Genomic DNA, 27904 nt, shown 5'->3' with positions numbered 1-27904 from the left:
CAGCAACAGTATTGTTTCGTCCCCGGGACATCCGTCCAGCTGAGCAGCTGTTTCCAGCAGCTGGACTAACGTTAGCTACAGTAAACACACGTCACTCTATCATATAGATCAGGTCTGCAGATTGTTTTGTATAAAACTAACCAGATGATATCTGTTGTGGGGAGATTGGGGTAACCTGTTTTACATTTACATTGTTACACTGTAATGTCCACTGTACCAACAAATTATATACATTTATTTTAGTCTAAAATACAAAATGTGTAATATTTCACTCACTATTGTATATCTGAGCAGGTTGCAAGTTATATACTGTAGATAAACACCTACTATACATTATGTACTGTACATAAAGTAACATCATTTTACCATTTACCATTACCTATGTTTGACACAAAATAAGAGTAGACTACATTAGGAGTTAAAAGAAAAAATAAGCAAACACCAGGTTACTTAAATGATAAATAACACAAATAATGACTTAATTTAGAAATTACAGAGCTCCCGTCTGTTGCTATTCAACAACTGGCCGCCAATATCCAAAGCATTAAACACAGCAAACAGCTGCACAACTTCCAGCTTCACTAGAGGACAGCCCGAGCGCCCCCGCCGGCGGGAGCAGCGCTGCCGTCGTAGAAGCAAACGCGTCACAGGGCATTTAACACGGAAGAACATAATCACACCACGCACCGTTTTGTTCAGAAGAAGCTCGGCTAGTAAGTTAGCGTAAGCATTTCTACCTAAACGAAACACAAATCAAACAGCAAGCAACTGTGAGCGTATAACAAAAAGCGCCCATGATATCTTTCATTTCACGCTATCACTATCCGACCAAAACTCACTGGAAAAAACGTCGAAGAAATATAGAAAAACTTCCGTTTTTACATTAACAACTACAAATTGTGTCTTACTTTTTCTATTTTTGTAATCAAAAGTTGCGTCTGGCCGCATAAAACCACTAGTAATGGCTACTCCAATGTCTCTGGGTCATTTTGAGTTGATTACAGCCTTTCTGTATCCACTCTCCCGGTAGGAAGGACAGAGTGAAGTCGGCCATCGTCTAAGCCTTCCATGCGAACACACGGTCTATGTCTCCATCTAGTGGTTGAATCGTAATACTGACACAGATCAGTCAAAAGCAATCGATAGCGGAGTTTGTGAGCTTTGATTAGAGGCCTAAACAGTCCAAATATGGTCCAAATCGACCAATGGTTTCCGGAGATATTGATGCCTATTGCTCAGGTTAGCTGAGATCGTTGCTCAGATTACATTAAGATTACATTACATTTGATGTAATTACAAATAGCTAATTCGGAGTTTTTTCTCCCTCTAAAACTTCTCTAACTTTGCTCTGCTTCACCTTCTTAGCATCATTTTTGGGACAGGTAATGTTCACATATTGTTTTATGGTTTACTAGAGGTTTTGGGCTGCAACTGCATAATTTCAAAGGGGATATTTACTATAATACTGTTAAGTTTGTTTTGTTTTGTTTTTTTAAGGTGGAAATTAAATCTTTCATTTATTCCATGTTCCATCTTCATTTACTCTGACCCAGTAACATCTATACTGATGCTTACACCTCTGCACAAATCTCACATGTGTTACCTTTATTATGATATAGAAAGTGTTCATATAAACCTTGTAGTTATAGATAGATATAGATGTAGATATACTGTATTCATTATGAGTATGCCATTTTCGAGCAGGGGCCTGAGTCAGAGGCCTAGGGCTTAAGAGGTTAATTAGATCAGACTAGATGTATTGGACAAACCTAACAATTAATTAACACTTAATTATTAACACAAAATTGCTGGAGCCTTCAATGGTAAATAACCCGTAACTTTATCCTACAAATCAGAATCAGAATCATCTTTATTGGCCAAATATGTTTACACATACAAGCAGTTTGACTCCGCTTAGTGGCTCTCAATGTTCTTACACAGAATAACAACACAACAATCCTCAGAAATATACACAAGGAATGACTATATACAGGTGAATCCGTTTCTGTAAACAGGATTGAAATAGTGTAAAGAAGTGAAGAGTGCGAGGAGTGATGAGATAAATATTAAATGGTAAAAAAAATGACGTTACTTCATTTACATATATTAGGTGGTTATGTACAGTATATTCAGCCTGTTCATACACCCACCGGGCGCACAGGCCAACAGTTAAGTCTACAGCCTACAGGACACAATTAAACATCTATGTGCATGTTATTTTCTTTTAATAATAATGTGTAATTTACTTGCAATTAGTAGGATAAACGTGAACTTGCCCAGCGCCATGCTAACGTTAGCTGGCCAACTACCATCTGTAGCAAACCGTTATTTATCTGTCCATCGTTTATGTTTTCACTGTCACTGACTCGTTTTCACTGATTGAACTTTCAACAACAATAATATGAATCTTACCGTTTTTATTCCATCATGTTGAATTCCGATGTTTGTTCTGTCACTCAGAACTATGAGCTAAAGTTGAGCGATGCTCTGTGTTTAGATATTCCGCGCTGTCTGTGTCACGTGATTCATGTAAACAATCCCATTGGCTACTGAGATGTGACAATCTACGAAGAACAACATCTGGTTGATGCAGCTCTCACCGTTTTTTTTTTTGTTTGTTTTTTTTTTTTTTTTTACATCAAAATCAATTGATTCATTCAAAATCACAAACAAAATACAGAAGGAATAGGAAATTTCTCTCTCTCTCTTTCTTTTTTTTCTCTTCTGATCTACACTGATCTCATAAATGGCCTCCATGGACACAACAACATTCAGACACCTATTCATGTCAACAAAGTTCAATAAAATGCTGCTGACTGTAAAATGGATCAAATTAAACATGATGGATTAAAAGCTTATGTATTACTTTTATTTATCTTCTTCCTGTAAATGGTAACAATTAAGTGTAATTTCATTAAAACACTACAGAACTTGAGCATATACAGAAAAAATAATATTTTCCTCCTACTGAGGAACTTATTTCCAACCACAGATTTACTCTCATCATCACTGCTGACTGACTGTGATCAGTGCCAAACACCAGACTTTCACATGACTTCCCTCTTAACTGGTGGTGCAGCTACACAAAGTAACATCATTTTCTGCCAGGAAGCATCATGCACATGTTGAAGTGTAGCAGCTAAAACACGACTTGAGATACAAACTGCATTTGGAAATATGATTTGCTCTCTTTGTCTGTACTCCTGTATGAGAGTTTTAAAGTGTGTGTGAGAGAGACTTTATGTATAAGTTCCTAAAAATAGTGTGTTCTCAATGTTTAATTAAGACATCATTCATGAATATGCAATGAAAGTCTTGAACTTTTTTCCCATTTGGTTTATAGATTTGAGTTTCACACACATACCAAAAAATATTAAATATTAAATTGGTCTAACATAAAGTTGTCCAATAATTTCAATAATTTCTTACAAATATCAGACCCTTTTGATTGTAGACTAAATTCAAAGTGAAACCAACTGTTCAGGCATTTTGGATTTTAAACATTTTAGTGATTTGTGAAATACAAATGAATCAAATTAAATGTGAAACTTCTATTATGAATTTAAATAACTGGGTCTATACAAGATGTACAAGAGGAAAACACAGTTGGTGAACTGACCTCAGAGTCTCCAGTCTACAGTTTGGACTCTCCAGTCCAGCAGACAGAATCAATCCTGAGTCCTTCAGGTTGGAGTTTTCACTCAGCTCCAGCTCTCTGAGATGGGAGGGGTTGGACTTCAGAGCTGAGGCCACAACTTCACAGTGAGTCTCTGAGAGTCCACAGCCCTTAAGCCTGTTATTACAAATTATATTACATTTAAATATGTTAAAATCAAACACCTCTATGATAAATATAGACACTATGCATTTTGATGACAAAGCAAATTGTGTTGTGGGGGCTAAGCAGTTCCATATAGTGCATATATGGTAAAATGCTGTCTGTTGTGATAAAATGCTGACTGTCAAAACACAAATCCTTAAGTCCTGAAGTTCTTTTGCTGGATTTGTATTAAAACTATGACGTGAAGGATAAACTGTAAAATGTAACATTGTTTATAATTAAACAGAATAACTGTGTTCATAAGTGTAAACACATCGACTACAAAGATTTTCTTGCTCTCAAAGTTTTGGTTACAACTGAAGAACAATTGTTGTGAGAATAACTGGTTTACAATTTTGGCAACAAGCAGCTGTAACACAAGCTGAACACACTTTAATAGTTTGTAAGTTTTACTATGTGCATGTATGTAAAGGAGGGATGCATGATATGTCAGTGGCTGATATTTTATTGGCCAAAAAATGAGAAAATGTAACTACTGTATGTTTATTGTTTTGGTAATTGAATTCCAGCCAATAATTGTGTCCGATAATGCAGAGCCTTTTTACAGTGACTGTGGACTAGTGACATCATTGTAAACCTGGTTGTGAACAGGGAGTTTTTTAAGGTCAGGTCTTGTGTTGGTACTGGAGCAGACTGAGAGTAACAGAGCAGACATGGTTTTAGAGTAGATTATAGCAGTCTTTTTTAGATTAGATTAGATTAGATTAGATTAGATTAGATTAGATTAGATTAGATTATTTTCATTTCGAACATGTTAAAATAACAAAATAAAATATATAAGCAGCGAAACAAAACAAAACAAAAAACAAAAATAGCAGCAAACTTTCAGTAAGCAACACAAATAATAACCTTTCAATGTTCGAAAAGGGCGTAGGGTGAAGTAAAGAACTTTTCTAGTCCTACCCCCCTTTTTTACTACTTTATCAATCAAATCAAAGCCAAAAAACATTCAAAGCAACACAAGAGAATAAATATAACTTGCAAAGAAACAATAACTACAAACAAAAACAACACAAGTCAAAAAGACACTGTACCAAATCATATTATTCCAGTCCACCTCTTTGTTCATTCATTCTATATCTTGTCTATTATTACTCCAAGAAATTTGATTTCAGGCACTCTTTTGATTTGTGCATCATTTATCATGAGTTTCTTTCATGAGTTAATACAGTCTGTACAGTCCTGCCTCTCTTGCCTTTCTATCCTCTGCTCTCTGTGTTGATGACTCTTTGCAAAAGGCCAGTTTAACTTACAAACAAAAATAACTTGCATTGTTTTAAGATTACCAATACCGGTTACTGTATTGGTATCAGACACAACAAACTGATAATTATCGGTTGTTTTCGGCCCTGAAATTCCACATCGGTGTATCTCTAATGTAAAGTGATTCACACTTTACAGCATGAACTATACATTTACATTACACTTTACTGTAACATTGATATGATTGATGTAGTATTGGCTTTATAATATTAATATTTTTGTTTCACATTCGCTCTCAACACTGTTAAACATTCCCTTAAAAATGTTTATCTTTCTTACTGGTACAAAGAATACATCGTTTGGAGACCAAATGAGCTCTTCAGAGTTGGGTACAGAGGCAACAGGAAGTATCTAAAACTTTTTGGACTGAGCAGCTGGACATGAGAGATGTATGTGTGTTCTGCAGTGATTGATTTATAATGTTGATAATCATATCTGGACTTACACAGCCTTTCTGCAGTTCCTCACAACTGGGATCAGTCTCCGTCGTCCCTCCTCTGATGTGTTGTACTTCTTCAGGTCCAACTCATCCAGAACCTCCTCGGACATCTGCAGCATGTAGGCCAGAGCCGAGCAGTGGATCATAGAAAGTTTCTTCTTTGATCTGTTCTCTGACTTCAGGAACTCTTGGATCTCCTGATGTACTGAGCAGTCGTTCATCTCCATCAGACAATGGAAGATGTTGATGCTTCTGTCAGGAGACACAGAGATGTTCTTCCTCTTCATGCTGTTGATGGCTCTCTGGATGATTTCTGGACTGTTCTCTGTCTGACCCAGCAGGCCTCCTAAGAGACTCTGGCTGGACTTCACATAGAGGCCATGAAGGAAGCGAACAAACAGGTCTAGGTGGCCATTTTTACTTCTGAGAGATTTCTCCATAGCTTTCATCAAGAAGTCATCCAGGGATGAGTGACTGTATTTTTTTCCCAGGAAGGCCTTCAGTACCTCTGTGTTGCTGCTGGTGTAACAGTGGTACATGTAGACTGCAGCCAGAAACTCCTGAACACTCAGATGAACAAAGCTGTAGACTGTTTTCTGGAAGATCACACTCTCTGTTTTGAGGATCTCTGTACAAAATCCTGAGTACACCGAGGCCTCTGTGACATCAAGACCACACTGCTCCAGGTCTTCTTGGTAGAATATGATGTTTCCTTTCTCCAGTTGTTCAAACGCCAGCCTCCCCAGCTTCAGAAGAACTTCCCTGTCAGCCTTCGTCAGCTCCTGTGGACTCATCTCATGTCCCTCATTATACTTGTGCTTCTTCCTCTTTGTCTGAACCAGCAGGAAGTGTGAGTACATGTCAGTCAGGGTCTTGGGCAGCTCTCCTCTCTGGTCTGTAGTCAACATGTGCTCCAGAACTGTAGCAGTGATCCAGCAGAAGACTGGGATGTGACACATGATGTGGAGGCTCCTGGATGTCTTAATGTGTGAGATTATTTTGCTGAAGAGATCTTCATCACTGAATCTCCTCCTGAAATACTCCTCCTTTTGGGCATCAGTGAAGCCTCGTACTTCTGTTACCCTGTTAACACATGTAGGAGGGATCTGATTGGCTGCTGCAGGTCGGGAAGTTATCCAGACGAGAGCCAAGGGAAGTAGATTCCCCTTGAAGAGGTTTGTCAGCAGCATGTTGACTGATGACTTCTGTGTGACATCAGACACGACCTTCCTGTTCTTGAAATCTAATGAAAGTCTGCTTTCATCCAGGCCATCAAAGATGAACAAAACTTTACAGACAGCGAGCTTCTCTGCTGTGACCTTCTTCAATGTTGGATGGAAATCATGGATCAGCATGAGAAGACTGTACTGCTCATTTTTGATCAAGTTCAGCTCCCTGAATGAAAACAGAATCACCAGACTGACATCTTGGTTTTCCAAGCCCTCTGCCCAGTCCAGAGTAAACTTCTTTACTGTGAAGGTTTTTCCAACACCAGCGACGCCACTCGTCATAACGACTCTGATGTGTCTCTGTTGGTCAGGTAAGACTTTAAAGATGTCGTGACTCCTGATTGGAGTGTCATGGAGGATCTTCATCTTGGAAGCTGTCTCAAGCTGCCTCACTTCATGTTGGGTATTCACCTCTTCACTCTGTCCTTCTGTGATGTAGAGCTCAGTGTAGATGCTGTTGAGGAGGGTTTCACTTCCTGCTTCATCAGTTCCTTCAGTCACATGTTCACATCTCCTCCTCATACTGATCTTATGTTCATGTTCAACCTCCCAGAAAGCAACATTCACTAAAACAGAGAAAACATGTGAGATTAAAGAGAGACATGCTGACAATTATTCACTATTACCAACACAAATACAATCAGTCTTACTTTGTACAGTGATGGTCTGACTGTCTGTCTGCAGTCCAGATCTTGTCCTGGATCTTTTTCCACACTGAGGACAGGAGAAGTCTCCTGATGAAGCAGACTGGTCCCAGTATGAGTTGATGCACTGTCTGCAGAACCAGTGTCCACAGCTGGTAGAGACTGGATCCTTCAGGATGTCCTCCTGACACAAAGAACAGCAGGACAGCTGCTCCGCCACAGACACACCACTCCTCCTCTTCCTCATCCTCTCTCTATAAAGACATTTCTTTATCAATAATATGCTTCATTGATTGATAGTTGAAAAATATTAAGATTTGGCCGACACTGTCTAGAAGCTCAGACGGTCACAGAGAACAGTAAAAATGTAGCTTCTTCTCTGAAATAATTATTAATTTTATTCAAACTCTCCTGCTTTCATAAATACATATTTAAGTCTTGAAAACTGACATAAAGAGATTAATTTGTCTTTCTGCTGAAAACAACCCTTAACTGTGTTTCTTATCTTATCATTTAGTGATCTGCTTGTAGTTTGCTATTAAGACAAATTCAAAACTTCCTGCAGCTGCTTCACTGTAAAAGCCTTCCATTAAAAGAGAGCTGATTATGTCCTTTACTGCTTTGCAGTCCCTTTTCGCAGCTTATCTTGGGTTAGTTAGGTTTGACTCTCTTATCTCACCAAAGCCATAAACTATAACCCACATTCCTGAGGACTTTTATGAAGCCTCCCTGCAAATCTGAGCCAAACCTGGAATTCATGTGAATTCAATGTCTGATCATTATTCAAGTTATATCATGTTATTTGTCATGTAAATACAAGAAGAATGGTATGACTTTCATAGTTGTGTGACTATCTACTAAGGAGATATTAAAACTTTGATCTTATCAACTTTTATTAACTTTATACTACATGCAACAATACTGCCTTCCAGTGACAAGGATTAAATTTCCTTATGTTAAGAGTTGATCAATGTTTGGTAACTATGTATTTGTATTTTAAAACACCTAAGTGTTTAACTTTTGATCTAGTAGTTGTATTGAAAGAGTGAATTTTCAGTAGTAATAGGAATGTAAAGATATAATATTTGAAGGATTTCAGTTTAAAGTTTTCTTTTATTGTTAAACAATAGTCACAATGAATACTTTTATATTATGAAGTAAGAGTTATGTTGAACTTATATTTAAATATGTTTCTGACAGTAACCTAATCACATACGTGTTTCCTTACTGTAGTTCCTTTCATTATAGTATTAAACTTTATTTCAGTGTAGATGGTTTGAGACATGTAAATATTTTGAGAAAGTTGAATCAGTGAAGGTTGTATGCTTAAACATCATCAAGTATCAGTATGAAAGTTAATGTTTGTTATGTTATTTAGAAGAACTGACTTATTATGAAACATATGTAAACTGCTTCACTGTTTTCTTGAATGGTTTTACAAATATGATACAAGCTGACAGGAAATGTTCAGACCCAGTGACTTTGAAGTGTGATTTTTGCATGTAAAAACTCAGAATTAGACTTTCCCTAAAAATCCCTTTATTTCTGAAGAAGCAGGCTGCAAAACCTCTGAGAACTCGAGAAAAATTCTTAAGACATCTCTTTCATTTGTTTTCCAACCAAGTATATGTATATTCAATCTTTTACTGAAACAAGTTTAGTTTGTTTTTGTTTTATTTGGAACATTAAGTCTTATATTTCCACATACAGTAATTTAATTTTGAAGTAAACACATACAGTATTTTATTTTTAAGTAAATGCCACTGAAGATTTGAGCGTAGTCAGATTAAACTCTATTCGACACTCAACTCAAGTTATTACAAGCCAACCAAAGTCTGAATCCTCAACTTAGACTCCTGAAGAAGAAAACAACGTTTTAAACTGGACCTCTACCTGCTTTCTGACAGCAATACTGCAAACTAGAAGTTAAGCCGTCCTGAAGACTCTTTAAGAGCAGCCTGGAACAGCTTGACTTCCTTTTGCTGGTGTTAAACATCTCTGCATCTACGAAGACGCACCCACAGTCCAAAGCCTGATCTGGGCTCTTTAACTGCCAAACAACGCTGGTGATGCTGCACCAACTAATGTTGGACCTGCCGAGATGACGTCTCTAGCACGACTAAACACCTCAACAGTAAGGCATAACATGGCTTTGTGATCAAGGGTTGATGCAGAATAATGTTAAAATTAAAAGATAGTTTCTTTAGAGAAGTTGAATTAGCTTTCCCTTAGCAACTTTCTCTTAGCAAGAATTTACAATTATGAGACTGATTCATTGATCAAATTGAACAAGGGTTAGTGCTCCCTCCTGGCACTAACAAATCCTAACCAAACAGGAGGTGGTGCCCACAATAACGAGGTAATTAAATAATAAAGTATCAATAGTCCTACAGCCGACCCTGTCTAGAAGCTCAGACAGTCACAGAGAACAGTAAAAGTGTGTTTTATTTAAACTCTCTTGCTTTCATAAATACATATTTAAATTTTGTAAACTGACATGAAGAGATTCATTTGTCTCTCTGCTGAAAACAACCCTGTGTTTCTAATCTGGCTGTCTTACTAAACCTTTAGTGATCTGCTTGTAGTTTGCTATTAACACAAACTCAACACTTCCTGCAGTCCCTTTGGGCAGCTTATCTTGGATTAGTTAGATTTGAACTGAGGTTAGAAGTGGTCTAAAACTTGTGGTAGACCAGCAGTCTAAGACAAACAGCATGTAACAGTGAGTTTCATGCATTAGTAAGGTCCACTTACTAATGATTCAGAGCTTTCAACTGCAAGCTCCAAAAATGTGGATCTTTGAGCTTAATTTTCTTCCATGTTTTCCACACTATATTTTATATAAGCAGTTAACTGAAGAGAAAAAAACTCAAACACACATAATCAAGGTGAGCAAAGCATTTCTACAAATAACCTTTTCACCACATAATGCACTATTATAATATGCACTGATGCAACACAACATCTGGTAGCTTATAACAGCTGACCTGAGGAATGTTTTGAGTAAAAAATTTGAGAAAATGAATTACACATTTGAAGCACATTCTTTCAGGTTTTGAATAGTCGCAGATCTTTACAGTGACTTCAACATTGGGGCAAAGATGTCTGAATATCTTCTTGAAGTGTAAATTCTGACATGGAGGTTCTCAGGTTGCTACAGAAATACCATCTGCAGTTTCTGGCTATAAAACGCAGATTAAGATCCATCTTAGTTTGAAACAGTGTCTATAATAATAGTTCTGCATTATGAACAGAAATATTTTAGCAGAGCAGTTTGTCTTCATCCTCACTGAATCATCTTCCATCAGGTCAGTTTACAGCAGAAACAGTCTCTTACATGACATATGGCCATGACATATTGGAAATAGTGTATACATTTGATGAACTATGTGAAATTAAGTGTCATTTAGGCTTCACTTCCTGTTGCCCGTAGGCAATACTACATAAGTGAAATATTAATGCAGCAATAGGTTTACCAGAGGGCAACTGACATGGATATACATTTTCATGAATATTGGACATTGGACATTGTATGTAGGAGATAACTGTCACTTCCTGTGTCCACTATGTGGCGCTAGAGAACACTCACTAATTACACGTCATGTTGTTGTATATCATGTGCAGACCACACCATGTAAATTTCATGTAAATCAGATGAAGTTTGTCACATAAGGATGCCTTCCTGTTGTCAGTAGGTGGCGCTATGACTATGGCTCAATATTGTCATGTAGATGTGTTCAGGCCTGGACTCCCATCAAGGATGACAAATTTGGGGCAGATTGGACAATGTAAAGTTGAGTTACAATAATTTCCTGTTTCATGTTTTGGGCAAAATTGACCGGCACACAACGTCAAGGGCGTTCCATGAACTCAAAAACTACTCAATTTAGCATCACAAAGGTTTTTAGATGTCACCTACCAAATTTGAACAAACTCTGGTTAATTCTCTGGGAGGAATTTGTTAAAATACAACTCTTATAATGTCTCCACTTTGCAAAAAAATTGCACAGCAAATTCAAAATGGCTGACATCCTGTTGGACTTAGGGTATGGCTCCAAGAGGCTTTTTTTAAAGTCTGGAGATGTTTCATCTGCCTACCAAATTTCTTAAATCTATGTTAAATTTAAAGGTGCGGGCCTTGACTTTGAAATTTTCTAGGGGGCACCCTTGAGCCATTTTGCCACACCCAAGCCCAAGATCCATATCAGATATCAAGTTTTGCCACTTCTGATGCATGTGCAGAGTATTGTGAGTTTTTGAGTATGCCTTGCATCTCATAATTGCTAAAAGTAATTAGGGGGCTAACACAACTGGTGTGCCATGCCTAAGCCCAATTGTTTTATCAAATCAAAATATTTACTAGTTTGAACATGGGTGCAAAGTTTCTTGAATTTTGTGCATCCTAAAGGCCTCAAACGTGTTTGTGAAATGAAAATTGATGCACGAAATCCAAAATGGCTGACTTCCTGTTGGGCAGATTTTTTTTTTTTATTATGTTCAGAATGATGAGAGCAATGGTCCTAATGAATTTCATGAACATCAAAGCAACTTTATTCCAACATGGCTCTGTGTTTGAGGGCGCTATGGAGTGGGCGGTGCTACACAAGTGAATCATTAATGCAGCAATACATTTAGTCATTAGTAAATCAGTTTGCAGCAGAAACAGTTTCTTACCTTGTGAATGAGGGTCCAGGTTGATTACTGAAGGTCGGAGGAAGATCGTTGGACCGATCACTCTTCATAGACAGACAGTCCGATGCTGGAGACTCTGCTCTCTGTCTGTGGTCTGTCTGACGTCTATAACAACAACAAGATTTTTTTATTCATATCATGTGAATCCTTGATAAATTCTCTGATGACAAAGCCATTGAAGGAGCTCTAAATACACAAACTGCTGCTCCTGCAGATAATAAGTCGCAGATTAGATCACAGCTTTTCTAAATGACTGACAGCTGACACAGATACTAAGGGGAAGATGGGACAAATGATTTGAATGTGTGTTAAATTTTAGATAGCAAATAAATTTTAGTAGAAATTTTAATATAAAAACACAAAACAACCGTTGGGGACAGAAAACATAATGTCATTGGCAGAGGTAATTAAAATTAAGGTTGTAATTAGAATTAGAATTAAATTTCACAGGATTATCAGACACTGTGTGAACGGGTAATGGCTCTGTGTTTGAGAGCGCTATGGAGTAGGCAGTGCTACACGAGTGAATCATTAATGCAGCAATACATTTAGTCATTAGTCAATCAGTTTGCAGCAGAAACAGTTTCTTACCTCGTGAATAAGGGTCCAGGTTCATTACTGAAGGTCGGAGGAAGATCGTTGGACCGGTCACTCTTCATAGACAGACAGCTGGATACTGGAGACACTGATCTCTGTCTGAGGTCTGTCTGACGTCTATAACAACAACAAGATTTTTTTATTCATATCGTGTGAATCCTTGATGAATTTTCTGATGATTAAGCCATTGAAGGAGCTCTAAACACACAAACTGCTGCTCCTGCAGATAATAAGTTGCAGATTAGATCACAGCTTTTCTAAATGACTGACAGCTGTCACGGATGTTAACTCAAACTCAAAAGTTTAGCAATTTAGCATTGCAAAGGACTTTAGATGTCAACTACCAAATTTGAAGTCGCTCTGGTTAATTCTCTGGGAGAAATTCCTTAAAATATAATGCCTGTAAATGTCTTCACTTTCCAAAAAAATTGCACAGTAAATTCAAAATGGCTGACGTCCTGTTGGACTTATGGTATGTTTCCAAGAGGCCATTTTTTTTAAAGTCTGGAGATGTTACATCTTCCTACTAAATTTCGTACATCTACATCAAATTTAAAGGTGGGCTCTTTGACTTTGAAATTTTCTAGGGAGTTACCCTCGAACCATTTTGCCCCACCCAAGCCCAAAATCCATATCAGATATCAAGTTTTGCCACTTCTGATGCTTGTGTAAAGTTTCGTGAGTCTTCGAGCACCCCTTGCACCTCATAAATGTTAAAAGTAATTAAGGGGCGCTATAGAGCCAACGTGCCATGCCTAAACCCAATGGCGATATCAAGTCGTAATATTTAGTAGTTCGAACATGGGTGCAAAGTTTCTTGAGTTTTGCGCATCCTGAAGGCCTTAATTGTATTCGTAAAATTAAAATTGATGCACGAAATCCAAAATGGCTGACTTGCTGTTGGACAGGAAAAAAACACTATCATATCCAGAATGATGAGAGCAATGATCCCAATGAATTTCATGAACATCAAAGCAACTTTATTCCAACATGGCTCTGTGTTTGAGGGCGCTATGGAGTAGGTGGTGCTACACAAGTGAATCATTAATGCAGCAATACATTTAGCCATTAATCAATCAATTTACAGCAGAAACAGTCTCTTACCTTGTGAATGAGGGTCCAGGTTGATTACTGAAGGTCGGAGGAAGATCGTTGGACCGATCACTCTTCATAGACAGACAACTGGATACTGGAGACACTGATCTCTGTCTGTGGTCTGTCTGACATCTATAACAACAACAAGATTTTTTTATTCATATCATGTGAATCCTTGATAAATTCTCTGATGACAAAGCCATTGAAGGAGCTCTAAACACACAAACTGCTGCTCCTGCAGATAATAAGTCGCAGATTAGATCACAGCTTTTCTAAATGACTGACAGCTGACACAGATACTAAGGGGAAGATGGGACAAATGATTTGAATGTGTGTTAAATTTTAGATAGCAAATAAATTTTAGTAGAAATTTTAATATAAAAACACAAAACAACCGTTGGGGACAGAAAACATAATGTCATTGGCAGAGGTAATTAAAATTAAGGTTGTAATTAGAATTAGAATTAAATTTCACAGGATTATCAGACACTGTGTGAACGGGTAATGGCTCTGTGTTTGAGAGCGCTATGGAGTAGGCAGTGCTACACGAGTGAATCATTAATGCAGCAATACATTTAGTCATTAGTCAATCAGTTTGCAGCAGAAACAGTTTCTTACCTCGTGAATAAGGGTCCAGGTTCATTACTGAAGGTCGGAGGAAGATCGTTGGACCGGTCACTCTTCATAGACAGACAGCTGGATACTGGAGACACTGATCTCTGTCTGAGGTCTGTCTGACGTCTATAACAACAACAAGATTTTTTTATTCATATCGTGTGAATCCTTGATGAATTTTCTGATGATTAAGCCATTGAAGGAGCTCTAAACACACAAACTGCTGCTCCTGCAGATAATAAGTTGCAGATTAGATCACAGCTTTTCTAAATGACTGATAGCTGTCACGGATGTTAACTCAAACTCAAAAGTTTAGCAATTTAGCATTGCAAAGGACTTTAGATGTCAACTACCAAATTTGAAGTCGCTCTGGTTAATTCTCTGGGAGAAATTCCTTAAAATATAATGCCTGTAAATGTCTTCACTTTCCAAAAAAATTGCACAGTAAATTCAAAATGGCTGACGTCCTGTTGGACTTATGTTATGTTTCCAAGAGGCCATTTTTTTTAAAGTCTGGAGATGTTACATCTTCCTACTAAATTTCGTACATCTACATCAAATTTAAAGGTGGGCTCTTTGACTTTGAAATTTCCTAGGGGGTTACCCTCGAACCATTTTGCCCCACCCAAGCCCAAAATCCATATCAGATATCAAGTTTTGCCACTTCTGATGCTTGTGTAAAGTTTCGTGAGTCTTCGAGCACCCCTTGCACCTCATAAATGTTAAAAGTAATTAAGGGGCGCTATAGAGCCAACGTGCCATGCCTAAACCCAATGGCGATATCAAGTCGTAATATTTAGTAGTTCGAACATGGGTGCAAAGTTTCTTGAGTTTTGCGCATCCTGAAGGCCTTAATTGTATTCGTAAAATTAAAATTGATGCACGAAATCCAAAATGGCTGACTTGCTGTTGGACAGGAAAAAAACACTATCATATCCAGAATGATGAGAGCAATGATCCCAATGAATTTCATGAACATCAAAGCAACTTTATTCCAACATGGCTCTGTGTTTGATGGCGCTATGGAGTAGGTGGTGCTACACAAGTGAATCATTAATGCAGCAATACATTTAGCCATTAATCAATCAATTTACAGCAGAAACAGTTTCTTACCTTGTGAATGAGGGTCCAGGTTGATTACTGAAGGTCGGAGGAAGATCGTTGGACCGATCACTCTTCATAGACAGACAGTCCGATGCTGGAGACTCTGCTCTCTGTCTGTGGTCTGTCTGACGTCTGTAATAACAACAAGATTTTTTTATTCATATCATGTGAATCCTTGATGAATTTTCTGATGATTAAGCCATAGAGGGAGCTCTAAATACACAAACTGCTGCTCCTGCAAATAATAAGTCGCAGATTAGATCACAGCTTTTCTAAATGACTGACAGCTGACACAGATACTAAGGGGAAGATGGGACAAATGATTTGAATGTGTGTTAAATTTTAGATAGCAAATAAATTTTAGTAGAAATTTTAATATAAAAACACAAAACAACCATTGGGGACAGAAAACATAATGTCATTGGCAGAGGTAATTAAAATTAAAGTTGAAATTAGAATTAGAATTAAATTTCACAGGATTATCAGACACTGTGTGAACGGGTAATGGCTCTGTGTTTGAGAGCGCTATGGAGTAGGCGGTGCTACACGAGTGAATCATTAATGCAGCAATACATTTAGTCATTAGTCAATCAGTTTGCAGCAGAAACAGTTTCTTACCTTGTGAATAAGGGTCCAGGTTCATTACTGAAGGTCGGAGGAAGATCGTTGGACCGGTCACTCTTCATAGACAGACAGCTGGATACTGGAGACACTGATCTCTGTCTGAGGTCTGTCTGACGTCTATAACAACAACAAGATTTTTTTATTCATATCATGTGAATCCTTGATGAATTTTCTGATGATTAAGCCATTGAAGGAGCTCTAAACACACAAACTGCTGCTCCTGCAGATAATAAGTTGCAGATTAGATCACAGCTTTTCTAAATGACTGACAGCTGTCACGGATGTTAACTCAAACTCAAAAGTTTAGCAATTTAGCATTGCAAAGGACTTTAGATGTCACCTACCAAATTTGAAGTCGCTCTGGTTAATTCTCTGGGAGAAATTCCTTAAAATATAATGCCTGTAAATGTCTTCACTTTCCAAAAAAATTGCACAGTAAATTCAAAATGGCTGACTTCCTGTTGGACTTATGTTATGTTTCCAAGAGGCCATTTTTTTAAAGTCTGGAGATGTTACATCTTCCTACTAAACTTCGTACATCTACATCAAATTTAAAGGTGGGCTCTTTGACTTTGAAATTTTCTAGGGAGTTACCCTCGAACCATTTTGCCCCACCCAAACCCAAGATCCATATCAAAGAGAATTGGATACAGCATTGAAGGCAGGGCCCCGTTCATTCTTATGAAGGTGGTGGCGAATGAAGTCAAAAAAGTTCGACTACTGGGTATAAAGTTACTGTGCTATGGAGACCACTGGCAACCCAAATCACTATAAAAGATATAATTTCCCCTCACTTCTGATGCACGTGCAAAGTTTTGTGAGTTTTTGAGCACCTGTAACTCCTCAAAAATGTGATTCATTGTGGAGAAGAAGAAGAAAAAGAAGAAGAATTGCTTCAGATACAATAGGCCTTTGCACCACTCAGCTCTAATAATCTCTACAAAAACAACAGGTTCCTCACACTTTCAGTGCCAGGGCCCTAATGAGTTATATAAATGAGTTGGTAGCAGCTCTCTTACTTTGTGCTTAAGGGTCCAGGTTTATTACTGAAGCTCGTAAAATGATCGTTGTACCGGTCACTCTTCATAGACAGAACGTTGGATACTGGAGGCTCTGCTCTGTCCTCCTCTTCCTCCACACGAGCACTCATCTTGTGGACTTCAGTCGGTCTGAGAGGTAAACCAGTAACACTGACTGTGAGATTAGAAAGCAAGATTCAAGAGAAACAAGTCTTTTCAAGAGTCACAGTGACAAGAGAGAAAACACCCAAACAAGTTAGTATCTCCCTGTTTTATTTCCTCTTTATATCCACAGAAGTTCATTCTAACTCTTCTCCCCTCTACAGTCCTCAGGGAGGAAACTGAGACTTTCATGGTAAAATAAGAATGTTTTATTAACACTCACCCTGCGTCAGATGTCAGTTTTTATTCATCTGTTCAGTTCACTCTCAGTTCCAGTACTGCCACCTAAAAAAAAAAAAAAAAAAATCACATGGCACTGTCAACGTATGTGTGTGTATCATAAACATAACGTGTTTATGAGAATCTATTTTGGCTTTAACAGGTTAAATTAAAATGGGTTTTGGTCAAAATGTTTTAGTGTGTAACTTACTGTCATCATCATGTAATTTCTCAGAACTTTTTTCTTTTGAATTTCACCTTCATTTGTTAGTCTAGGACAGGTCTTCACACTGAGTTGCTGAGTTCAGTGTCATCCTCAAGGGAACATCAATAGTAAATGTTAAATAAAATTTGTCTTATCAAATGTGTTGTGAGGATAAAACTTAACCTACTTTTTATCTTTGGAAATGATTTCTAGTGTTTCTACATCTTCTTATTCTGTTGTATGATTACAGGCTCGTTTACATTTTCACTTGGTTGAATATGACTTTTTGCTGTTCCTAAAACAGAAGTTTTCTGCAGGTACTTGGTATCAGCATTTCATCTCATATCATATTAAGTACTTTATTCATGGTTCTGATGATGCCGCTCATAATTAACAACCCCTCCTCTTTCGCACACTTTGTTTATTCTATTCATAAACGTTGAGCTGTTCTTGGAGGCGTTTGTCTGTTTTGATGCCAGTTTCATCCTACATTCGAATACACATTTTCACAATTTCATCATTAAACTTCAGGGGTTTCTTATGTTTTTTCACAGTGCTGTCAAGTCTTTTTTCCCTTGGTTTTTACCTGCATAACCACATAGAAATTTGTTTTGGGCTCTGAGCGCTTCGAAAACACAGGTGACCTACGCTCAACACTGTACCTGAACGCCTCCTGTGTCATCGGGAAACTGCTGAGTCTCTATCACGGTTTGATGTCATTTATGGTCGCTCTAGCTTCTCTGTCCTCTCCTCTGCTCTATTTGTTGGTGTTTGTGTTTAGCTTAGTTATTATCGTGTATTAAAATGTGTTAAATTCCTGTAATTTAGCTACTGGCTGAAACAGCCCCTCCTCTCAACCAGCAGCAGAGGGAGGAGGAGGAGGACAGGATGAAGATACTGACTGATGTCTGTGTTCTTCATTCTTTTTAAACTTCACGCAGTATTTTAATGTCAGGAATATTATTTATTTTACTGACATTTTTTTATTTCTTTCAAGTGAGATATTGTTGGATTTATATAGTGACTTTGGCGACTGTTCTGAATTTATTCTCTCTTTAATAATTCAAAAATCCCCAATTCTTTGGTAATGAAAAAGAACCGATAAGAGTATTGATAAATACTCTTATTTCATTCCACCAGTGCAGTCAACAAAGCAACATAACTCATCACTATAACGACCATCTCTACTGTTATCAGATCATTTTAACACCCGCAGACACAAACATGGTGAAAACTGTTGGTTACGTTACCTTTAGATGCTGAAAATAATCTGAATCAAGATGATGAGTGAAGGTGAAATTAATCAGCAGCTTCAACCAGGAAACCAACCAGAAGAAGAACAAACATGTAACTCACAGCAGGAGGTTTTTAAGGTCTGTTGACTCACAAACAGTCTCAACTCTCTGTATTCATCTTTAACCTGAAGTGTTCTTTAAGGAAATCTGATAACAGAACAGCAGCTCTGAACTTTGAAACAAAAAACCCGGAACAATAGTCAAATATTAACAGACAGTATAAATCTTTATGGTTGGATCATAAAGTCTGATGCAGGGACGCTGGAAGTCAGTCAGAGTTGAGGTCGCTGAAGAGAAAGTCTACATAATGATGCAACACTCATGATTTCTGTATAAACTTGAACGGCCAACAATAATTTACACCAGTTTTAGAACATTTTACACTTCAACAGAAAGCAAACTTGAACACCACCACTACAGAATAGCTTAATAATTTCGAGCAAATAAAAAAAACATAACATCGTTTTTTTCTCATCCTCCGGAGAAAGGTTGCTACCTATATTGTGAACAAATGAACTGCATTTAGAAATGATTACGGCTTAATTTGCCAACAGAACGGCAAAAACTTCCTGTTCTTTCAGCGAGGGCTTCGTGAGAAAGTTCGACACAACACCGGAAATACCACACAAACAAGTTATCTACCCGTTTTATTTCCTCTCTTTATATCCACAGAAGTTCATTCTGACTCTTCTCCCCTCTACAGTCCTCAGGTAGGAAAATGACTTTCATGGTAAAATAAGAATATTTCATTAACACTCACCCCGCGTCAGACGCCATTTTATCCACCTGCTCCGTTGAATTTAGTTTCACTTCTGCAACTTACAAGAAATCACATGACCCTGAGGGGAGAGAGACTTCAAATCTCTTCCTTCTCCAAGTCATCCAGTAGTTGCTGAGTTCAGTGTCATGCTCAAGGGAACATCAATAGCCAATGTTAAATAAAATGTGTCTTATGGAGTGTGTGTTGGGATTTAAACTAATAACGTTGTTGTAAATATTTTTAAAAAAATACAATCAGCACCTCTTGGGATATTTTGAAGGACAAAGAATGCTATCACCTCCCTTTTTTAGAGATTTTTGAGCCATCCGGGCAGATGTAGGACATGCTTGAAGGACTACATCTCCCAGCTGGCCTGGAGGAGTATATTGCAGAGTCAAAAGACCATTTGTGCTGCTAGATTCTGACCAGAAGGTTACTTGAAAAGGGGAAGAAGCTTCAACTGCATATGCCAGACTATCTTAAAACTATCTAAAATATTTAATCATAATAAGCACTGCACACCCACACAGGTGTTCAGTTTCTACTTGATTAGACCTGCTCAGGTTGAATGTGGACGGAGGTGTGCTGGCAATTATGTAAGGTCTCAAAACTTAAAGGGCAGAGTCAGAGAGATATAAATCAATCTCAATCTGTACATACATGCTCACACAAGTCTATTCAGCCACAATAAGTGGAATCACATGTCTGAGTCCAGCAAGACATTTAACCCAACTGAAAGCAGACCAAAGAAAATATAAAACTTGCACATTTACATATGAATTTAATAAAAAACAGTTTACAATAATTTTTTAAAGAACAAATAAATCTGTTTGCTTTGACAGTCCAACATTATTATTCTCTATTTGTGACGATGTTGTTGGAATGAGGTCAGGCCTACAGCATCATCTCTGCATCCTCCACAGAGGCTTCGCTCATCTCCTCAGACAGCTCCTGTTGAATATGACTTTTTGCTGTTCCTAAAACAGAAGTTTTCTGCAGGTACTTGGTATCACTGTTTCATCTCATATCATAGAAGTACTTCATTCATGGTTCTGATGATGTCGCTTGTAATTAACAACCTTGCCTCTTTCATATGAACGTGCTCGTAGCTGGAAAACCCAGAGTTGACTGAGCTGGTTGATATCAGCTTCATTGTACTGGTTATCTGGATGGCCAATGTGAGACCCAATGTAGCCTGCTGATTAAAATATATCCTGGGTATGTTGAACTCACTGATGCCAAATTGGCAATTTTGTTGCTAGGTTTAGCAACTTTTCAAACTACCCTGGCAACTTTTTTTTTTTTTTCAAAAAGCAACTAGCAACAAATTTAGCTACTTTTAAAATTCATATGGAACCTTTCAGCAACTTTTGAAAAGTGACTCATATGCTAAAATGCACACATTTTCCATCTAAATGACACAAAAATGATTTCCTCTGTCACACACACAGTCATAACATACGGTCCGCCTGCCTGGCGGCAAAAGTGCATAGACAGTTTTTAATTTGAAATTACAGATACAAGAAGTGGCGACACATTGCAACACCGATGAGAGTGTCTCTCCCCTATCTATACATTAAGTAAACAGCTGAGTAAAAGATAAGTTATTGCTAAGAAGCATTTTCTTCTTGTTCCTACAGTTGGATGTTTGAGTTTCACTGTGCAGAATGATTTATGTGCAGAGTTTGACACTAGAAGGCTGTTTTAACATTCATCTGCTAGAAGTGGAAACTGGTAACGTTGTTGTAAATATTTTTTTAAAAATACAATCAGCACCTCTTGGGATATTTTGAAGGACAAAGAATGCTATCGCCTCCCTTTTTTTTAGAGATTTTTGAGCCATCCGGTCAGATGTAGGACATGCTTGAAGGACTACATCTCCCAGCTGGCCTGGAGGAGTATATTGCAGAGTCAAAAGACCATTTGTGCTGCTAGATTCTGACCAGAAGGTTACTTGAAAAGGGGAAGAAGCTTCAACTGCATATGCCAGACTATCTTAAAACTATCTAAAATATTTAATCATAAGCACTGCACACCCACACAGGTGTTCAGTTTCTACTTCATTAAACCTCTGCTCAGGTTGAATGTGGACGGAGGTGTGCTGGCAATTATGTGAGGTCTCAAAACTTCAACGGCAGAGTCAGAGAGATATAAATCAATCTCAATCTGTACATACATGCTCACACAAGTCTATTCAGCCACAATAAGTGGAATCACATGTCTGAGTCCAGCAAGACATTTAACCCAACTGAAAGCAGACCAAAGAAAATATAAAACTTGCACATTTACACATGAATTTAATAAAAAACAGTTTACAATATTTTTTTAAAGAACATATAAATCTGTTTGCTTTGACAGTCCAACATTATTATTCTCCATTTGCGGCGATGTTGTTGGAATGAGGTCAGGCCTACAGCATCATCTCTGCATCCTCCACAGAGGCCTCGCTCATCTCCTCAGACAGCTCCTCTTCATCCTCTTCCTCGACCCCCTCATCCTCCTCAGCTGCTCTCTTCATGCCCCTCTGCTTGGACAGGGCCACGGCATAACGAATGTTGTACATGTTAAAGTCACACCTGAACAGAGAAAATACACATGAAAAATTACTGACTTTACATGAATCGGTTTGAATTTGGGTTTCGAGATTCTCTGTGGACACTTGTACTGTAACATGACGGCATTCAAGGAACAGAAAGAGGAAAGTGTATAAAAAAATATTTATTAAATGTCTTGACATTGCTAAAGATCTTTGTAAGTGTAGGAAAATTGTGCAAATGTAAAATATTAACACTTACAGTTTGGACATATTGTCAAAGTGTCTCTGGATGCTCTTCTGCAGCGCCTGCAGGGTGGGCAGTACGGCTCCTGACCTGCACAGCAAACATCATCAGGTAGAGTCAATCAATCAAGTTTACTTAAAATCTTGTGCCAAAGATCTTGTGCCACATTATAATTTAAAACAGATGAATAAAAACTAATAAAGGACTGGGAACAGACCAGTTCTTGAGTTTCTGTCCGTGCAGCATGAGCAGGCTCTGGGCCCAGGTCATGTAGAACTGCAGGTGACCCGACTTCTCCAAGCACGCCGCCACAAAGCCCAGCAACTTCTCAACGTAAATGTCCGGAAGAGAACCACAAACCACTCGGACTGGAAAACACACACACACCCCCCCCCAATCCATATTGTACAAGGATTTTCAGCTTCAAATACACAGTAACATTATTTTACATTTAACTACGACACCAGGAGGCGCTGCGTTGTGGGAAAGATGGTCACTCACTCTGATCATGCGGCACCGTTTCCAGCACTTCCTGCTTGAGGGCTTTTTCATTGAGTCTGAACGCCAGAACGATGGCCGACGCCCAATCCTGGAGCCGCAGCTGCTTGCGTATGCTGGCCGGCGTCACGTCAAGGTCGAGGTCATAGGGGTCAAAGACTAGAGATCCATCAAGGGAGTAGACCAGCAGGCCCTCGGTGGTGGTGGCGGCCCAGCTACGACCTGAGAGAAGGAAGAGGGAACTACTTTATTAACCAACTGACAGCAGACATTCCCCTCAAAGGCTCCATCGTCTTCTTAACGTGAAAATAAATTAAATTTTAAGTGTGTAATGTGAACAGTATGTGTTTTTATTTCCTTGATGTTTACAAATCCTTTAGTTTCCCCCCTCATCTAAATTCCTGAGCTTCTTTAACTTAATTTTAGACCATATTTGAAGATTTTTGTTGATGCACATTATGTTTTATTGTGAGAGCTGCTAGGCAACTTTATGATTGTACCTAGAAGTATGATGGGTGACCAGGCCAAAAATTAAAATATTTGGACTGTTTTTGCTGAATTAAAATGTTCAGAACTAACAAACATTTCCAAAACTGTAAGGAAAGCCATCTAATTTTATAACATATCATTTTTTTCTCCTCGGTCAGATTTTACTCGTGAATATTTGTTCAAAACACTTGGTGATGCCAACTTCTCTGCATGAGGAAAAAAAAAAACCTCTCACTTGTAATTCTGTTACCTACCAGTAGGGGAGAAACGCAGCGAGCTGACTCTGATGTCTGGCTTGAAGTGTCGGGAACTCATATCACCTTTAAAGAGACACACAGAGAGAAAACAACAGTGAGCACAGGGAGTGAAGTGATGCAACATCAGAGATTGAGGGAACACGATCTGAAGACCTTAAGCAACAACAAAGTGTCTTTAATTGAACACTTTGTTGAAAATATGTCTATTTAAGGAGAAAAACCAAAGTGACTAACAAATAAACCACTGCTGTTGGGTGAAAAAGATAATGATTGTTTTTCTTTGTGAAAGCTCGTCTGACTGTTGAAGGACACTTCGCACCTCTCCTGACTCCAGGGAGGCTGATGTTGACGCTGTCTCCGTCTCCAGCTCCCTCATCCACCAGCGCCAGGCTGCCAAACTCTGTCATCTTCCGTCGGTCCAGGAACTCCTGAAGGCAAAACAGGACCACAGTCTCTGGTCATGTACATTTGCAACTGAAAAATATTCTTCTATCTTTTTAAATTACATTTTTTTTTACCAGGATACTATCTATTTCTACATTTGAAAGCACTAACAAGTCCTTCTAACTGAACAAAGTTTCAGATTTCATGATGCATTGCTCTAAAAGCTGTGGCTGAGCTGAATGTGAGGCCTTACCTCCATGGCATCGAAGGACAGGTTGCAAGAGATCTCAAACTTCTTCATGAGCATCTGCTCCTTGACGTTGTAGATGCAGACAAACTTGGACTGGCCTCCTGCCAAAATAGACTCCCCGTCCGCAGAGTAGCACAGCGACGTGAAGGACCTGATAGACAGCAAAGATGACACATAACCTAAATCATAAATCCTACAAATGAAACATTTCCTCTATGGTTTGGACCAGAGGAAATAAACTGTGAGAGAACTGCAGACAGAGGGTGTGATCCTGCCCACTCACTTGCCCTTGGCCGACTGCTTGGCTGTGATTTTATCAGTCTCTTTGCGGCCCATCTGCAGGTCGTGGCGTCCAGCCACCGAGCCGCTTTGTGTGGCTGTGTGAGGGTTCCAGAAAGAGATCTCACCGTTCAGAGTGGCCACGGCCAACTCTTGACCGTCAGGGCGGTAAGTCACTGACAGGCCTGAGAAAAACATGGAAAGAGGTGTGTGTTTGGTCACGTTAAGCAGAGTTACTCCACATTATTCTGAATAGCTTTAGTCTTTGTGTTAATTATTTCAAAACATAAAGAGCCTTGAAATTCTCAAAATAAGTTTGGATACTTTTAGAAACTTTCTACAAATGCACAGGAATCAAACAAAACCTGAGAAAAAAAATGTTTATAACCACTTTAAAGAATAATTTAAATCTTTACAAATTCATGTGCTTCTACCAATCATTATTTACCATCAGAGGTTAGGGGAAGTGTTTCCTTGACCTGCCAGCTGTCCATCATGTCCCACAGCCAGATGGTGCGATCCCATGAGGCGCTGGCCAGGATGGACTGGACTGGACTGAAACACAGGCAGCTGACTGGACCCTCGTGGCCCCCAAGGACCTAGTCACCCACAAGGAGGAAGGAGACGAGGTCAATAAGAACATATTTAAACCTAAGCCAAGTTTTTTTTATTGCATTTCACTGAAAAAATGTAATTATGTGCCTACCTCCAGCAGTCTGCCTGTCTGCATGGACCAGAGGAAGATCTCAAAGGAATCCTGGGCTCCTGCACTCACCAGCTCTCCACTGACATCTACTGCGAGGGAGGAGAACTGCACAGAACGAAGCAACGTGAACGTCCAGAAGTTTCGGTATCTGTAATGAATATATGCACACACAAACTCCTTCATACATATACTGCTAAGTTACAGATTCATATATTACATCCTCATGCTCATTCTCCATCTCTATCAAACTTGTAAGTTCACCTGTGCAGGTCGAACGCTCGGACCGTCCCGTCCAGAGAAGCGTTGATGATGACGAAGCTGCTGGAGGTGAAGGTGACGTTGGTGACGCTGCTGGTGTGCTCTGTGAAGGTGACGAAGCAAAGGCCGCTGTTGGTGTTCCACACTTTGACCTGCGGAAATGAAACCACAGTCTGATGTCAGATACAAACACGCTGAAATCAAAGCACAGGGTTGTTTTTTTTGGTTTTGAAATACAATGAAAGCAATTTAAAGTCTGGTGAGGTTACATGAAAATTAAAATGTTGAATCATCTATGACATCAGTGTAGATGCAAAAAATACATAACTGTCTGTCAAAAGACAAGACTGACTGAAACATTTCTCTATTCCTGTTTGAGAGTTTTCATCCTCACAGATTCAAACACAATGGAAATTAAGTCATTTATTTTGATTTTTTGACATTTTTACATGAGTCCTGGTGTTTTTCATGCTCATTTTAGCCTTGCAACAAACTAACTTTTCCTTTTCCAGGTTTCAATTTGGTTTATTATTGAAGCTGAGAAAAAAAACTGTGACCTACCTTGAAATATTCTTCATGTAACTTACGTCTTGTGGTTTTTATTCCACAAGAATGTAATGAGAGCTTCTTAACAACAACAAAAAAGTGTGGATATATGTAAAACGAAATGAAACAATCATTTATTTCTAGACTTGTATTTTTATTTCTTTTTTTTCCAAGCTCTTACAATCATTATATTATTTCTCCCTTTTTTCAACAACTGCATATAAATTGAGAAAAATGCTGCATTTGGAAGATGTGGAGCACTCACTTAGCCATTGTCGCCTCCTGTTACGATGTACTGTCCATCAGGTGAGTAAGCCAGCGAGGCCACGTTGTTAAAGTGTCCCTGCTGCTTGAAGACGTACAACTCGCTCTGCCACTCCCACACCAGCAGCTGACCCATCCCTGAAACACACAAATATCCACAAATATCCCAGGACAATAAAATACTTCTATTTTAAATTTTACCAGCACTGGTATGCTGCCCAAGAGGCTTAACTGTTTCCTGTTTTGAAAATGAGATCTAATCATTTCATTTGGAGAGAAATAGTCTCTTGTGTGCTGTAGACTGTGAATGTATTATTCTACAGTATTATTGTGTGAGAGGATGTGGACAGATCTATGGTTGTGGCAGGAATCACTCCAGGGTGTCTGATCAGAACATTAATTTTGTGGTGTTCAGGTGAGAGTGTGGAAAAAAGGAGATGCAGAGTCCAGGTCTAAGGTTTAGGCTGTTTATCTAAAGGTGTGTGATTCTGTAACAATAAACACACAGTACAGACTGATTAGCGATCGAAAATCTAGCATATCAACCTAAACTAGACAGACATCTGCCCAGATAACAGGTAACATACAGGGATAAAGGCTGGTAATGTTTGTGTAATAAGCTAGTAAATATAAATAAAATATTAGCTAATATCATAAAATATTAGCAAACAGTGAATTAGCAAACTGCACAACATATGAATGAGTCACTGTAACAGTTACTAATAAACAAGCATTCAGTGTATAAGGATATAAAAATATAAAAATAATGACAGAAATGCACTGAAATGCAACTCAGACTATTACAAGCTAGCAGCTAACTCTGAATCACGTCATGTAAACAGAAAAACCACAACTAACTCTATAAAATACACTCGTGGCTAAATATAAACACTAACTGCGTGTAACATAAACATGAGCGAATATTAAACCCACGTTGACGCACACACTCAGAGAAATGTCCGTTATACGTCACCGTGACCCGAGGTAGGATCAGCTCTGACGTCACCTGCAGGTCTCACTCACTGCTGCGTTCGCGTGCACGCGCAGTGCGGGCACACCGAGCTCACGCGTACAGAGCATGATCAGACACAGGCGATATCAGGGGGAAAATATGAACAGCTACATGGCCTTTTTTACAATTATGTTTTCAGTATCTTTGGATCCCATATGGCCTGATAAAATAGTAAATTAAATGTTTCAAAATGATCCAAAGAAAATGTCTGTTAATGAAATGTTAAGTGTAACGTGAAGGGTACTCATACTCATCCTCAGACAAATACCAAATACCTTTACCATACCAAAATGTTTTCAATAATTTAACATTACACTGATAGCTTTACAGGGTCAAAAATATCCCATTTCAAGCATTGTATATTCTGCAGTGGTAGGT

At 38.5% G+C, this 27904-nt stretch overlaps 1 protein-coding gene and 1 pseudogene across 3 annotated transcripts in view; both read right to left on the bottom strand.

Moving 5' to 3' along the window:
- The window catches only part of LOC137177349 (protein NLRC3-like), a 22652-nt gene extending 2699 nt beyond the window's left edge, over window positions 1-19953 (bottom strand). Inside the window, exons 1-11 of one of the 3 annotated variants that reach the window (XM_067583559.1) lie at window positions 19804-19953; window positions 17163-17312; window positions 16138-16260; window positions 15529-15651; window positions 14419-14541; window positions 13810-13932; window positions 12700-12822; window positions 12091-12213; window positions 7423-7670; window positions 5550-7338; window positions 3620-3793 (exon numbers count right to left, since the gene is read on the bottom strand). In XM_067583559.1, coding sequence (XP_067439660.1) covers window positions 3620-3793; window positions 5550-7338; window positions 7423-7670; window positions 12091-12213; window positions 12700-12822; window positions 13810-13932; window positions 14419-14541; window positions 15529-15651; window positions 16138-16260; window positions 17163-17312; window positions 19804-19820 — 3116 coding nt within the window. In that variant the 5' untranslated portion in view covers window positions 19821-19953. Of the gene's footprint in view, window positions 1-3619; window positions 3794-5545; window positions 7339-7422; window positions 7671-12090; window positions 12214-12699; window positions 12823-13809; window positions 13933-14418; window positions 14542-15528; window positions 15652-16137; window positions 16261-17162; window positions 17313-19803 lie in introns of those variants that run through there. The other 2 variants (XM_067583560.1, XM_067583562.1) reach the window with 2 other exon arrangements.
- Window positions 19954-22080: 2127 nt separating this feature from the next.
- On the bottom strand, window positions 22081-27664 carry LOC137177350 (periodic tryptophan protein 2 homolog; annotated as a pseudogene).
- Window positions 27665-27904: the final 240 nt, after the last annotated feature.

The sequence above is a fragment of the Thunnus thynnus genome, chromosome 24 (genome assembly GCF_963924715.1).
Source record: "Thunnus thynnus chromosome 24, fThuThy2.1, whole genome shotgun sequence".
Classification (NCBI taxonomy): domain Eukaryota; kingdom Metazoa; phylum Chordata; class Actinopteri; order Scombriformes; family Scombridae; genus Thunnus; species Thunnus thynnus.
Note: the sequence above shows the minus strand (reverse complement) of the source record. Positions and strands in the feature narration are given on the sequence as shown.